Source organism: Lithobates pipiens, unplaced genomic scaffold, assembly GCF_037356315.1.
Source record: "Lithobates pipiens isolate NorthernLeopardFrog02 unplaced genomic scaffold, aLitPip1_a1.2 Scaffold_16, whole genome shotgun sequence".
NCBI lineage: Eukaryota > Metazoa > Chordata > Amphibia > Anura > Ranidae > Lithobates > Lithobates pipiens.
In genome coordinates, this window is record NW_027507748.1 from 557,267,898 (window position 1) to 557,283,614 (window position 15,717).

General features: G+C 42.2%; 1 protein-coding gene across 1 annotated transcript in view; it reads left to right on the forward strand.

The window, feature by feature from the left end:
• Positions 1-15,717, forward strand: part of LRP1 (LDL receptor related protein 1) — a 475,004-nt gene that overhangs the window by 299,044 nt on the left and 160,243 nt on the right. Inside the window, 1 exon segment of the mRNA XM_077483570.1 lies at positions 8,570-8,767. Within this exon segment, the coding sequence (XP_077339696.1) occupies positions 8,570-8,767 (198 nt within the window).

The window sequence follows — 15,717 nt, forward strand, 5'->3', positions numbered from 1 at the left end:
CTGTACTTCTCGTGTGGATCACAGGAGTGTGATTCATTTTGCACTCCTTTGACTCGTTTTTTAGAAAAATTAAGGCTGAAGTCACAGTCAGTCCAAGCTCAGGCATCATCATGACCATAGAGTCAGGATCCTCCCAAATCCCTGGACCTGCACCCGGCTCAGCTCTCAAGGAGCTGCTGAGAGCCTGAGCCAGGTGCTTCCACCCCCTCTACAGGCTAGTGCTTCAGTAAGCGTGGGGAGGGGGGCAGAGCAGAGAGCCTCAGACTGACAGTCAGCAGCTCTGTTCACGGAACTGTGAGAACCAAGCAATCGGCTGCGTTTTCATTCGCTTGGTTCTCAGTGTTGGAGGTGCCTAGGTAAGTATGATACTTTAAAAAAAAAAACATCTCTTTTAAGTACTTAGGGTGTGAAAAAAGTTCAGAAGCGCAGTATTTTTAATATGAGCAGATTTTCTGCAGAAATAGAGGGGTTGATTTACCACAGGCAAATAAGCTGTGCACTACGAATAGGAAAGTTGTATTTTTCAAGGGAATTTTCCCTAGAACTTAGTGAATGTAATGAAATTTCACTTTGCAATAATACCCAATCACATGCAAGGCAGATTAAAAAAAGTAGTATTTTTGCTTGCACATGGCTGGGTGATGGAAGTCCGCAGAGCTTCGCCTCATTCGCCAAGCTCTGAAGAATAAAGAAATTTGCAAAATCAACCCTAGTGAGTCAATCAACAGTAAGTACATCCAAGCATACTTGGGACAAACCTAGATCTCTACTTGGACAAAAGAAAAAAAAAAAACATACATAAAAAAAAAAAGCCCAAAAAAGGAATACACTCGATAGACCACTTCTTCTTCACTTCTACTTCGGTCATCTTCTACTGTAATTCTTTCATGTTTCTATGAAATATATTTATGTTGCCCTTGTTAAATATGCTACTATAGGTAAAAGTCTAGTGTGCCTCACTGCAAAAGGTAAATACATCTCATATTGTTTCAAAATAAATTTCACCGTTATCATTTTACTTTTTTTTCTTTTATGTTACAATTACACGTTGGCATATGCAGTAACTCTTTGGCTTGGATCTGCAGTGTTTACACATTTATGGAATTGGGAAGTTTAACATTATTACACTCAGGATGGTAGATCCAAGGAGTTGTTTTTATAGACATTGGCTCAAAGTACAAAACAATCTGCTGCAGCTGTTCCTTTTATGTGTTGGTGACCTTTTTAGGCAGCCAAACTTTCCAGTTTTGTGGGCTTCTACTTTGGAAATTTCACCAGCAGAGGGTAAACAGACCCAACCTTGGTTCATATTTTTGTAGTTTCTCATCATGGTATAGCAATTTGTTGCCATTACATTTTCCCCAGAAGCGATGACCCAGTTTGAAGCTCTAATACAGTTTCTATACATGGGGGAATCTTTGTTTATCCCATGACCTGGGAGTGCTGGTACTATCCAAATGAGTTCAGTGTGCTCCAGACGTGTGCCAAAGGAAACAGTGACACAGCCATTCATCCAGTTCTTGTCGTCCTCAGAGAGGCGCAGTCAGCATATTAACAGGCCCTTATAATAGCCCCATTGTGCTGGGGAATGGATGCCAAGATCAGGGTTTTCAGAAGATGTGCAAAGCACTTTTTTTTTTTTGTATTCAGTCTTTGCCTGTATAACCCTTTTAGCACCTCAGTTCTTCGTTCTGCTAAAGCTTTAAGTCATAACTTCATCTACATATTTGGTAAGGTCCTTATACCCGCCTATTCATACCTTCTGTTTATGTGCCTTACGAAAGAGATTTAGAGTCACGAGAAGATGACCATCATTGTATTGAGACTATTGCTTTTGGAAGATGATTAAGCATCTGGAATGCTCTCATGATCTTTCAAAGCACTGCGGAGATCTATGAATGCCAATATGTGTGTTTTTTTACTTTGTTCCGGCTCCACTTCTACATAACATAGATATTTTCCATAGAACTCAGCTGGCTTTACTTTAGTGCAGCCAGTGCCCATCCTGTTTTGATTCAGCGGCATTGAATTATTATGTGATCGTTAAACCTAATTTATGTTGGCTTCTACTGGTGCTTTGTTTAACATAGGGGTTCTCATGTCAGACTGTAACTGAACAATGTTGCGGGAAGTGAGCATGTTGCTGCAAATGGTATTAATATAAAAATACTGCGCTATACACATAAATAAATGTAGCACTAACCCCCGAAGGAGCTGCTGGTTTGATTGGGCTTACCGTTACCTTCTTCACCTCGATTTGCATCTAGAGGTTCCCATGGTAGATGGCCCAGAAACTTTAGAGACTGATGACAGATCTGCTTAAAGGGATTTTTATTTGAAAAAAACGTAGTTAACGAACAGTCTCTTAGTATAGGATCGGGTTAGGAGGAAAGTTCAGGTACTCTTATGCCGCGTACACACGATCAGACTATCCGGCCGGACATAGTCTGGCGGACAAACCGCCGTAAAGTCCGCCGGACTGTCCAAAGGAGCAGACCTGCCCACACACGGGACTTTTCTGGTGGACTAGGTCTGGCGGACATAGTCTGCCGGACTATCCGCCATACTTTTGAAATGAACAGACTTGCCCATACACACACGGAGGAAAGTCCGTTCATTTTGAGAGCGGCTCCAGGTAAACTGGACTAGCGAAGGAAGCGTCACTGGCCCCGTCACCTGGTATGGATTTAAAGGGGAAGCCCTATGCGGGAGGGTCCCCCTCTAGATCCATATCAGACCCTTATCCGAGCACCCTACCTGGCCGGCCAGGAAAGGGGGTGGGCACGAGCGAGCGCTCCCGGCCTCCTGAGGCCTACCAGGCCGTATGCCCTCAACTTCGGGGGGGTGTTTTGGGGAAGGGGGCTGCGCAGCCCCCCCATCCCAAAGCACCTTGTCCCCATGTTGATGAGGACAAGGGCCTCTTCCCGACAACCCTGGCTGTTGGTTGTCGGGGTCTGTGGGCGGGGGGCTTATCGGAATCCAGGAGCCTCCTTTAATAAGGGGGCCCCCCGGATACCGGCCCCCCACCCTATGTGAATGAGTATGGGGTACAATGTACCCCTACCCATTCACCTGTGGAAAAAAAACACAACACACAAGGGTTAAAAATAGTTTATTGCACAGCTCCGGGGGTCTTCTTCCATCTTCAGGGGTCTTCTTGCCGGACTCCTCCACTATCTTCTGCTAGCTCTTTTACTAGCGGAAGAGCAAGGCTTTCTTCTTCATCGCCACCCTCTTCTTCCGACTTCGGGGGTCTTGCCCCCTCTTCGGGGGTCTTGTCCCCCTCTTTGGTTCTTCTTGCCGGCCCTCTGCGCCTTCTTCTAGCTCTTTTACAAGTGGTGGCCCTGTCTTCTATCGCCGCTGTCTTCGTTGCCGCCTTCTGTTCTGTTCTTCTCTTCTTGAGCTGTTGCCTCATTGCCGTCTCTGGCCTCAATGACAGGCATGCGGCGTGCGGTTACTTATATAGGGACATCGCCAGATGATGTCCCCGCCTATTATGATGTCACAGTCCCAGCATCCTCTGGCGTTGAAGAAGAAAGCCGGGCTCTTCTGCTAGTAAAAGAGCAAGCAGAAGATAGCAGAGGAGTCCGACGAGAAGACCCCCAAGACGGAAGAAGACCCCCGGAGCTGTGCAATAAAGAATTTTTAACCCTTGTGTGTTGTGTTTTTTTTTTATTTTTTTATTTTTTTTTCTCACAGGTGAATGTGTAGGGGTACATTACCCCATACTCATTCACATAGGGTGGGGGGGCGGTATCCGGGGGCCCCCTTATTAAAGGGGGCTCCCGGATTCCAATAAGCCCCCCACCCGCAGACCCCGACAACCAACAGCCAGGATTGTCTGGAAGAGGCCCTTGTCCTCATCAACATGGGGACAAGGTGCTTTGGGGTGGGGGGCACATGTCCCACTCGTTCCCCACCCTCTTTCCTGGCTGGCCAGGCAGCGTGCTTGAATAAGGGTCTGATATGGACCTAGAGGGGGACCCTCACGCCATTTTTTCAGCGTAGTGCTTCCCCTTTAAGTCCATACTAGGTGACGGGGCCAGTGATGCTTCCTTCTCTAGTCCCGGCTGCCTGGAGCCGCACTCAAAATGAACGGACTTTTCTCCGTGCGCGGGAAAGTCCATTAATTTTTTAAAGTGTGGCGGACTAGAGCACACACCGTGCGGGTCCGGCGGACATATTTTGGTGCAAAACTACTTTCTTAGTCCGCCGGACTTTTGGGTAAAAAAAAAAAGTCCGCCGGAGCCCACACACGGGGGGATTGTTTGATCGTGTGTACGCGGCACGAGTGTCAAAGTCAATAATAAAGGACTTGCTTACTTCGACTAAATCCAGAGAAGAGCCATTCACAGCTGGATGTTCACTCAAGTTAGACAGTCCCTCTCTTACAAGACCTAGAAACCAACAAGGTGCTTAAATCAGAAACAAGTCTCTGCCACAGACGTTGTTGTAGAACATGTAGAAATAAGTCTCTGCCACAGACGTTGTTGTAGAACATGTAGGAAACTAGAACTTGTAGAACACTTGTGTGCTACCTGGATCTTTCATTCGGTTTGGCGATACCCACAAGATTGGATTCACTTAGGTCCCTCAGCCTCACCAGGCTCTTCCTAAGAAGCCAACCCATACGTGGCCTTCTTCTGAAGAGTCCTCCCCTGGATAGCTATGAAGTTGCTGGGCCTCTCCACAACCGGAGATGGCACTGGACCACCTTGAAATCCTTTCTTTAGTTTCCTTGTCACGAGCTAGCCAGCCCCGAGACATAAAGTTGGGTGGATCCACACCCCAGGCCATAGCCTTCCGGGGGGCTGGTCAGGAGGACCAGGGCCATGGAGTCAGAACATACTTCTGAACCGGAACCCCGAACCACGTGACATCCGCATCTTAAGTACCCTCTCCCAGAAAGCACAGCAAGAGTGACACTCCCACTAGGCGGGCTCCGAGAGAAAGTAACCTTAAAGCACCCAACCAAACTGGTTCCATGCCTGCCAGAAGAGACAGTGCCCCCGGTGGCCAGGCTGAACACCCTAGTCCAGTCAGACTGATGCTAAGGTCAAAATTTGAATTAATTATACCCAAACCAAACTGCAGTTCAGGTGTAACATTAGATTTCAAAAACATAGCGCACGCTCTTCAGGAGTCGGCGCTACATAAACAATTCCAGCCAGCACTACAATCTTAACAAAACTTGTGTGAATGAATAAAGTGAAAACAGTGCAGCGCTAAGAATCAAATGCTGAGTATTGACATATCAACATACTGTGACATACCAAATTTTAATTGGCATATACAAAAATCTCTAGCACCATTATATGCTTGTGTCTCTAAAGTGCACTGTGCAAATTGAAAATCAAGATTAGTAGTATAGTCCCATTGGTGATTAAAACAGTAATCCATTAGTATCTATTGATGGAAAGGAATACCATGGAAGGCAACCTCAACCCGACATGTGAGAATATGGATCAGGGTGGCAATGTCCCAGATGGTAAAAATCCCCCTTCCACCACAGAACTGTTTGGTAGGTTTATGGTTAACAACATCCATAAAAAAAAAAAAAAAACAGAAAGCCTCCACATAGTGAAAAACTGTATGGTTACGGGTTTAATTGGAACAAAAAAGGCTTTACATAGATTCCAAGATGTATTGCATTTAAAGCCTTTTTATTCCAAATAAACCTGTAACCATACGGTTTTCATGTGGAGGCTTTCTGTTGTTTTTTTATGGATGCTTTTAACCATAAACCTACCTACGGTTCTGTGGTGGAAGGAGGTTTTTTTTACCAACAGGGACATTGCCATTCTAATCGATATTCTCACATGCCGTGTCGAGGTTGGCTCAGCTGAGGAGGAGGAATTGCACCACTTGCTATTCAGAGCTTTGATATCACATGCCTGATTGATGTTACCTTCTGGTAAGTGTATTAATCTTCTCTCCTGGGTGGTGGATGCACACATGGCGGTGACTCCTTTAGTCTTACACTTTTGAATTCCTTCCCATCCATATATACTAATGGAGTCATGTTTTAATCACCAATGGGACTATACTACCAATGTTGTTATACAATTTGCACAATGCACTTTATTTAGAGACACTCTCAATCAGATGATGGTGTCAGAGTTTTTTGTATATCACAGTAAGTTGATATGTCAATAGTCAACATTTGATTCTTAGCACTGCACTGTTTTCACTTTGTTGCTGTAAATGTCCAAGATGACTTGGTGAAATTCCAGTAATTTTTCAAATACCTTTTAACTTTTTTACAATGTTATTTTACCTTTATGGTTATGCCTCTTGGATACATGCTTGTTCTGTGAACAGTTGTACTGTGCTTAAAAATAAGTAATATCTGACGCTGCATTACAGTCTTAAAAATGGCTTTATATGAAGGAGGTGATTTCAAACATTTATCATAAGATCTAAGCTATAAAACTATTTAAACTTGGTTATTAAATCTTCTTTAAGACCCCTTTCACACTGAAGGCGTTTTGTAGACGCTGGAACTGTGCGCTGGCAGGGCATCAGAAAAAGTCCTGCCAGCAGCTTCTTTGGATTGGTGAACTCACCGCTCCTCCACTGATGCTCCCCATTGAAGTGGTGTTAAAACCACTCCGCTAGCGGCCGAATAGCGCCGCTAAAACAAAGGTAAAGTGACGCTAAAAATAGCGCTGATTTACCACTGACGTCCTAAGCGGCACGGTGTGAAAGGGCTCTTTAAGTGTACCTTTCATTTTCTTATTGCTGTTCCTTCTAAGGAGAGTAACCCTTTCTTATTGTCCTGGTGACCATATTACTAGACAGAAAGTGCTGAAAAATCCAAATACTAACATGGTCACTAGAACAGGAAGTGAGGGGAAATCTGCTGATGGGGACATTTTGTGAATTTCCCACTCTATCCAAAACAGGAAAAACAAGCTTTGGTTTTTAGATATGTTAAAAACCCAAATGTAATTAAAAGCGCTGTTAAACCCCAAAACAAAATAGTAATATATTGCAGCTTACTGGTCCTTAGATGTGGTAACTGCATTCGTTTTCTTTTTTTATGCTTTTTTTATTTTTTTATTTCACCTGATGATCCGGCAAGTAGCACACTTCCTGTTGCAGGGTGTGTGCATTCTAGATGAAGTAGTAAAGCAGACACTTTTTGGATGGCAGCATTGTCAGTTTGGTAGGAGGGTAGTGTTATACTAGCAGATTTAGATGGACTTGGCTAACCAACAGAAGCTGAACACTTTTTAAACAGTTACAGCAACAGTTTGTTCCTTTTGGGATAAAGGTTTTACATAAATGAATAAAAGCTGATCATTGTCAGCAAGCTTGTCAATGTTAAATGGTTTTATCCTAATCCTCTAAGGCCCCGTTCACATTTGAGAGTTTCAGAATCACAGGCAGAATTGCGCAATTCTGCCTGTGATTTCAGACCATGCTACAATTGCGGCAAAGTGCGCAATTCGCATTTGGGTGCCATTCATTCTTAATGGCACTCAAAATGCAACAAAAACAGGCATTTTGTTAACCAAAAAGACACAGCAAATGGTGCTGTCCAAAAACATTACAAAATCAGCTCCAAAAAAGGATACAGCAGCTGCTTTGGCGGTCTTTGGAGCAGAGGGCAGCCCGTTCAAATGAATGGTTTTGTTACAAAAAAGGCAGGAGAAAAATCCTGCAAAGAAAAAAGGCATGAAAAATTCAGCACTGCTACGTCACTAGATGTGAACAGGGCCTAACTGCTACTTTGTGTGGACAGCTTGGTCTGTTAATGGAAGTTGAAATATAACAGCACCCTGGCTGTGTCACCAGCTGAATATAAAGGAAAAAAGCCTAAAAACTAATTAATAAATCATCCACCACATTTAAGAGTTGGTGATCTGCAATTTAATAATGTTTTGTTTTGGGGTTTAATACCACTTCTTAATTTACTTATATTTATATGTAAATTAAACCCCAAATCTAATGTTTCTGGTCTCTGTAAATGTTTGAGTGTTAAACCAACTGATGGTTTTGAGGAACTTCTGTAGCAACGTTTGCACATCTACTAACACAATTCCATAGGGGTCTAGCACACACTGTCAGGTATTATTTTATTTTATTTGTAACATGGAGAATATAGCAGGGATGAAAAAAAAGCCAGGTTCAATGGTAGAAAGCGATCCCACCATTAGAGTGTCTCCCTGTAAAAATCCCAGAGGTACTTAGCCCATAAGATTCCACGTATAGCTGAAATATCGCTGTTCAGTGTACTGAGCCTATGGAAGACAATTATGAGAGGCTGTAATAGATGGTTTCATAATTTTGTTGACAAATCACAAGTATTAAGCAGGTTTCAAAGGTGCTAGTTCAAATATTTCTAATAATACTGAACACATTATTCTAGAGTCAACTAATCCAACACAGGTAAGTTCTTGAAATCATATTTATAAGAAAACAAGATTAAAAGATTAAAAAATTAATTGATTACTGTTTATAAGAGCCTTGGTACTGTCTCCTTGTTGTCTAAGGCTCAAACCTGCTGGTGTGGAGTAACATATGTAAAAAGGAATATTCATTTTTATTTTCTTCTGCATTTTAGATCCCTTTAAACCTTTCATCATATTTTCAAACCGCCATGAAATCCGCCGAATAGATTTAAATAAAGGTGATTACAGTGTTCTTGTACCAGGACTGAGGAACACAATTGCTTTGGATTTCCATTTGAACCAGAGCACCCTCTACTGGACAGATGTGGTTGAGGACAAAATATATCGTGGGAAGCTGTCTGAAAGTGGAGGTAAGTGTGATTTTATCATGCTTGCATTATAATGCAGTTAATAGCATTTTGTACACCAAATTGAGTATCTGCTACATGGAAAAGTGTCCAGTGGTATTTCATTAAACAGAGAGCAAAGTAAAAAGTGCAGCGATTCACTGTCACTAAAATGTACTGTATATATTATATGCAGTTGTTACACAAGCTATTAGGGTATTAAAGAATAACCTTCTGTGGCAGTCTGCATCCAAAAACATTATTTTGATTCTTTGCAGCTAGTGGAGGCATTCACTTTTTTTTCCCAAGAAATATCATTTTGCTCAATTGGCTATTTTTTCAGTGTGTTTTCTGCTGGGATGAGCATTTGATTATAGCAGGCAGACTCTCTTAGCACTTGGGAAATAGAAAGTGACCGGAATGCAATTGCCAGTTTCAGCAGATCATCATCAGGTAGAAACTAAGGAATGCTTTTTTTTGTCATGCCAAAAAAATAGTTACGGCTAGAGCAAAATCTCCAAAAGATTAAAGAAAAGGATCAAGTACTATAGGTTGTTGCAGATCTGTTTTTTCATTATTTACTGGGATATGCAGTGTGCAAAATAAATATTTGATCCCCTGCAGATTTTGTAAGTTTGCCCACTTATCAAAGAAATGAAGGTCTATAATTGTTATTATATGTGTATTTTAAATGATAGAGACAAAATAGGAACCAGAAATCCAGAAAAAAACAAAAACGCATTATACAGATGTTATAAATTGAGTTGCAGTTCAGTAAGTAAAATAAGTATTTGATCCCCTACCAACCAACAAGAATTCTGTCTCCTACAAGCTGGATACAGTATGTGCTCATGTAGTACACAGATTAGTCCTGTCAATTTAACCACTACAATACAGGGCACTTTCGCCCCCTTTCTTCCCAGCCCAATTTTCAGCTTTCATCGCTCTAGCGCTTACAGTGACAATTGCGCAGTCATGCTACACTGTACCCAAATGACATTTTTATCATTTTGTTCGCACAAATAGAGCTTTATTTTGGTGGTATTTATTCACGACTCCGGTTTTTATTTTTTGCGATATAAGCGCAAAAAAGCGGAAATTTGGAAAAAAAACTATATTTTATTTTTTCTATTTTAAAAGAAATCCAATAAAATCAAATTTTGTCATAAATTTAAGCCAAAATGTATTCTGCTACATGTTTTTTGTAAAAAAAATTCCGTTAAGTGTATAATAATTGGTTTGTGTGATCACGGACATATGTACGCAAATGATCATGTACATATGTGTGCAGGTGATCACGTACATATGTGTGCACATAATCATTGGGACAAGTGATTTTAGTGGGACATATGTGGGGGACATGTTTTTATTATTAGGGACATGTGTTTTTATTTTTTGGGGGCATGTATGTTTTGGGGACATATGTGGGGACTGTGTTTACACTGTGTGGTGTGTTGTGTGTTTACACTAGACTGAAGATCAGTGAGTAAAAAGCTGTAAAAAACAGCTCATACTCACTGATCATCAGCCGGCTGCAGCAATCTGCTCTCCTCTCCTCAGCGATGACTTCTGTGTGAGGAGAGGAGGAGCCGATTGCCTAGCAACCGGCTGTTTGTTTACATCACATGACGGCCGTGATTGGACACGGCCGTCATGTGATCAGGAGGGCCAATCACAGAGCCCTCCTGCCGATCTGAGATGCGCTGTGTCCTGGTGACACGGGCGCATCGGGATTGCGCCGCTTGGCGGGCACGCGCGCATGCGATCCCGCTCCTCCTGATGGATGTTCCTGAACGTCCTATCAGGAGTAGACGGCTCCCACCCGGCCGTATATGTGCATTGGCCGGGTGGGAAGTGGTTAAGAAGGTGCTCCTAACAACAACTTGTTACGTGTATAAAAGAGACCTGTCCACAGAATCTTTCTTCTATTTAAACCTCACCATAGTTGGAGCAATTATTCACAAATGGAAGAAATACCAAATAATCCTCAATCACTCCATGCAAGATTTTGCCTCATGGGATAAGAATGATCCTAAGAAAACTGAGGGATCAGCCCAGAACTACACAGGGGGTGGGGTGGGGTGGGGTGGGGGAAGCTTGTGAATGATCTCAAGGCTGTTGGGACCACAGTCAAAAAAACATACCATTGGTAACACAATACACTGCCATTAACTGAAATCCTGCAGTGCCTGCAAGGCCCCCCTCCTCAAGTAGGCACATGTACATGCCCAAAGTTTGCCAATGAACATCTAAACAATTCAGAGAAGGATTGGGAGAAAGCTCTGTGGTCAGAAGAGACCAAAATGTAGCTCTTTGGCATTAACTCAACTTGCTGTGTTTGGAGGAAGGACAATGCTGACTTTGACCCTAAGAACACCATCCCTACAGTCAAGCATGGAGTTGGAAACATTGTGCTTTGGGACTGCTGCTCTGCTAAAGGTACAGGACGACTTTGCCGCATTGAGGAGCCAATGGGCAGGGCCATATATTGTAAAATCTTGGGAAGGGTATGTGGCTTCTTCCCTCAGCCAGAACACTGAAGATGGGTCATGGATGGGTCTTCCAGCATGACAATGACCCAAAACATACCACCAAGGCAACAAAGGAGTGGCTCAAGAAGAAGCACATTAAGTTCATGGAGTGGCCTAGCCAGTCTCCAGACCTTAACCTATAGAAAATTGAAGGAGAGAGCTGGAACTTCTAGTTGCTAAGCGACAGCCTAGAAACCTTAAGGATTTAGAGAAGATCTGTAAAGAAGAGTTGACCAAAATCTCTCCTGAGATGTGTGCAAACCTGGTAACCAACTACAAGAAACGTCTTATCTCTGTGCTCGCCAACAAGGGTTTCCCCTCCAAGTACCAAGTGATATTTTGCTTAGGGATCAAATACTTATTTTACTCATCGAACTGCAACTCAATTTATAAGATTTGTATCATGTTTTTTTCTGGATTTTTGGTTGATATTCTGTCTTCATTTAAAATACACCTATGATAAAAATTATGGACAAAATCTGCAGGGGATCAAATAATTATTTTCCCCACTGGAATTACAATGTCTAAATGTTCTGTAAAATATAATTGGCTAAGCTTAATGCTTGCCATGCGCATGACAAATTTGAAAACATTTCTTCAGATTTTTATTTAAAGTACAGCTAAAGGCAAAACTATTTTTAAAGCCATTGATAGAGTGGCTAGAGATTAGAACACGTCCATTATTATTGCTGTCTGTGCCCCCGATAGTGAGATTCACCCACTCTAATTGTCCTGTTTACCATTATCATTGAAAGTGAAAGAAAATTAAGTTTCTGGGTACAACCCAAAATTTTTAATCAATGGCGACACTAGTTATGGGGACTTGGGGGCCCCTAAAGAATTTCTTTCATTTGCAGGTATTTCCTCTCGCTTCCTGTTTGGCTATGGGACAATGGGACACGGATGGTAAAAACCCTACTTTGTCCAAAATTATAAGTTTTGCCTATAGTTCTACTTTAAATAGTCCATGATGCCTATCTTTCCTTGGTTTCAAGTAACCAAATTATTAAAACATCCATGAAAAATGTATCAAAACCCATTTAGTTCCAGTTGAAAGACCTATTTTGTATCAATTTCCAGTGGTCTGGTCACTTGAAACAGTTGGAAGTATTCTGTGTTCAAGTTTCACGTGATTTGCTACAGAATTCCAAAATGTATTATGCATAGAACAAATTCACAATATTACCGCATATATTCAAAACTAGAAATTGGTAAAGTGGGAGTCCATTCCCAGTGCCTTAGCCATGACTTCTACTACACATTTTGTGCGTGTACTATTTGTACATTTAAGCATATAGCAGAATCTCCAGCCAGGCTGTATTAGGTAAAATTGGGGGGTTACACATAGGAGGACTATTTAAAAGTTACTCAGCAGTGATAATTAAGTATCACAGTCTATTACCACAATTCAGCACTGCCTAGAGTGTTGTCTGGTCCGGATTGCACATCACGATCTGCTTAATGATACCCTTCCTAGCCGGAAAACATTCATCATGATACCAGAGTTAATTAGCATTCAGAGCTTGCTGTTAATGCTAATTATAGTCTGATGGCAATTACAAGGAGGAGGGTACAGGGAAAACAAAATGCTAATTCTTCCTTAGCCCTGTACAAGTAGGTCTACTGCAGAGTTCACTTATGTTGCATTTTGTATTATCCTACAAAGCACTTGGGAAAGGTATTTGGCTAGGTAGATAGACTGTAGTTGACCTCCATGTTTTTCACAGAAAACTTTGTGAAGGTTGGAGAATTAGGTGGCAGGAAAGGTGGCACAGAACTGAGTTGAACATTGATGTTTAGAGAGAACTTTTCTTTTGGAGCCTCCAGTGATTTGGCAGTTTTTTGAGACTGCCTCTATAAAATCTGAAATGGTAAGTTAAAACTAAAATGGAGTAAAGTAACAGTTTATTTGGCTTTGTTGAAACGGCACACTGCTTTAGGAGGAAGGTGTTGAGTGGTTTCAGGGATGTTAATTCATTGAGATCTGAAGGTCCTACACCAAAAAATTTACACCAAGTCCTCCCCTCACTCTCTGCCTGTGTACATGTATGAGAATAAGATTTTCTCATAAAAAATATGTGGATGTTTGTATGACCCCCCCCCCCCCCCCCATGTGTACAGCAGACTGCCATAGAACCGTCAGGGAATGTACATGTCATTGAAGGTCTGTTTATAAACTATTTATCACATTTGCTCAGTGACTGTTTGCGGGACATTCGCCTGTCTATTTTTATGGCATTCATTTTGGAAGGGGTATTCATCCTATGTGCAATGCGGCCAATGGGCAAATCTTGCTTAAATTTAAAGGGGCGAAAATTTTATTTAAGTGTAATGTTTATTATTTTGGGAATCTTTTTATCATGTTGTATGCAGATGCTCAAGAGTAAATCTTGTTAGAATTTAAATCTGTTGGGCAAATCTTGTTTGCTGTTGGAATCTTTATTACATTTTATGCAATTAATCAGATTCTCCCAACATTAATTGCAAAAAACATAATAGAGAAACAAACAAGCAGATAAGGAAAGGACTATTGCATGGATGGAGGGCGGGCGGCTGTGCTGGCGAATTGAATAGTCAACTTTTCTATCGAGTTCAGAGGTATGTTGTAAGTGAGTAAAAAAAATGATACAAAGGAAAAACTCTCTCTCCTTGAGAGCTGTTTAGATATCGGCTAAATTAGGATTGCATGATTTACAAAGAGTCAACTGACTGATAGATTTATATTGTGAGAGGAAGCATTGAAGTGCAACCCTTGTGTATCACTGCAAAGTAATAACCAAATATGGTTGTACAAATATAATTACTAACTAGATATAAAACCGTGCAGTGCTGTCTGTGATACTTTCTTTTTTAAATTTGCACTAACCGTTTCAGGACAAAACCTCTACAGTGATGGCTTTGATCATCCGGATTCTGTGTGAGAAGTTCTTCTCTGCACACTGACTACAGGGATTGTCACTCATTCAGCACTGCCATCATTCCTAGAATGCCTTGTACTTTTTTCATTGTATATAAGGTGTTCCCTGATTAAGCAAGGCAGAGAGGAGGGCCAGTGATGTCATTCTCTACCTTGTCCAGTCAGAGAATGCCTTGCATTTGTTGAAATAATAAAAGCCTTTCTATGAATTGCAGCAGTGCAGAGTAAGCAATCTCCTGTGGTCAGTGTGAAGAGGGGAAGCTGCTTGCACAGAACTTGAGCAGGATTCGGAATATTGTGTCTACTATTGCAATATGGGATATGTATACTTGCATTGTACATAGCTGGTCCAATGCAATCATGCCATGCAGATAAGTCCTGGATTTCAGCTCAAGGGCCTGTTCACACCACAATGTCTGTGTTCTGGATGCGCTTCTGCAAACACTTTTCTTTATCGTACATCATGGGACACAGAGCCTTAAGTAATAACTTAATAGGTATGTAGGCACCTTCAGGTGATGGACACTTGTAGACCCAATCCAGGAAGTTCGCTCCCTATATAACCCCTCCTCCTTCCAGGAGCACATCAGATTTTTTGTCAGTGTCTAAGGTATTAGTCACGAGTGAAGATGTGCTCTGAGGAGCTCCAGGTGGGATCCATGCTGGATTTAAATAGCCTCCGCAGACTGGATCCATCCAAAGTGCCACTGAGGCCAAAGTGGATGGCACCTGGGCCTTGTATCCAAAGCATAAGGTTTTGCCTGTAACGCCTCTTTGCAGGGCTTGACCCCAGGACCCCAGGGCTTTGGTCATGCTACATTACCTAAAAGCTTTTCCTGGCGGGGTGCTTTTTACAGGTGCAAGGGAGTGGAACCCTGATAAAAAGGGACCTGGTCTTTGAAGGTTTTCTAACCTGCCATGATGGGTGAAGGTTGGATTGACTGTTAATTCAGCAAATCCTGCGGCAGGGATAAGGTAAGGGAAGAAACTTAGGAACTAAAAAGTCCACCTATGTATTCTTCTTTAAGGGGAAACATTTTGTCATGCCATAAATCTCCACTAGAGGGAGTCTATGCACATACTTTAATCTGTTGTCTTCACTGTAAACTCAGTGTCAATCTGTGTGTGGCCATATCGGCTTGCGCAGGGGGATTCCTCTCAGGTAAGATCTGCCAAATGCTTTTTTCTCCCCCGTGAAAGCACTGGAGGGTTAGGGAAACATCAGTGGTGTACACTCCTTTCATTACCCCCCCCCCCCCCCCGCCGCGGGGGTGCGGAGGTCCTGAAGTTTGCTCAGACTGTTTGTTTTTATTGCCTGCTGGTGACAGGGCTCTGACACTCCCCTCCCCCCCCCCCTTCGCATTGGGTCTGCGGACCCGAAAGCCGCCAGCTTGAGAATATTTTTTCAAATAAAAGAATGGGCGGGGCCTAGGCACAGCACCATGTAATGTCCACAAGGACGCACGGCAAACAAACAGACTTAACAATCATGTGGTGAGAGCAGTGAAAATCTATTTAAAGACAAC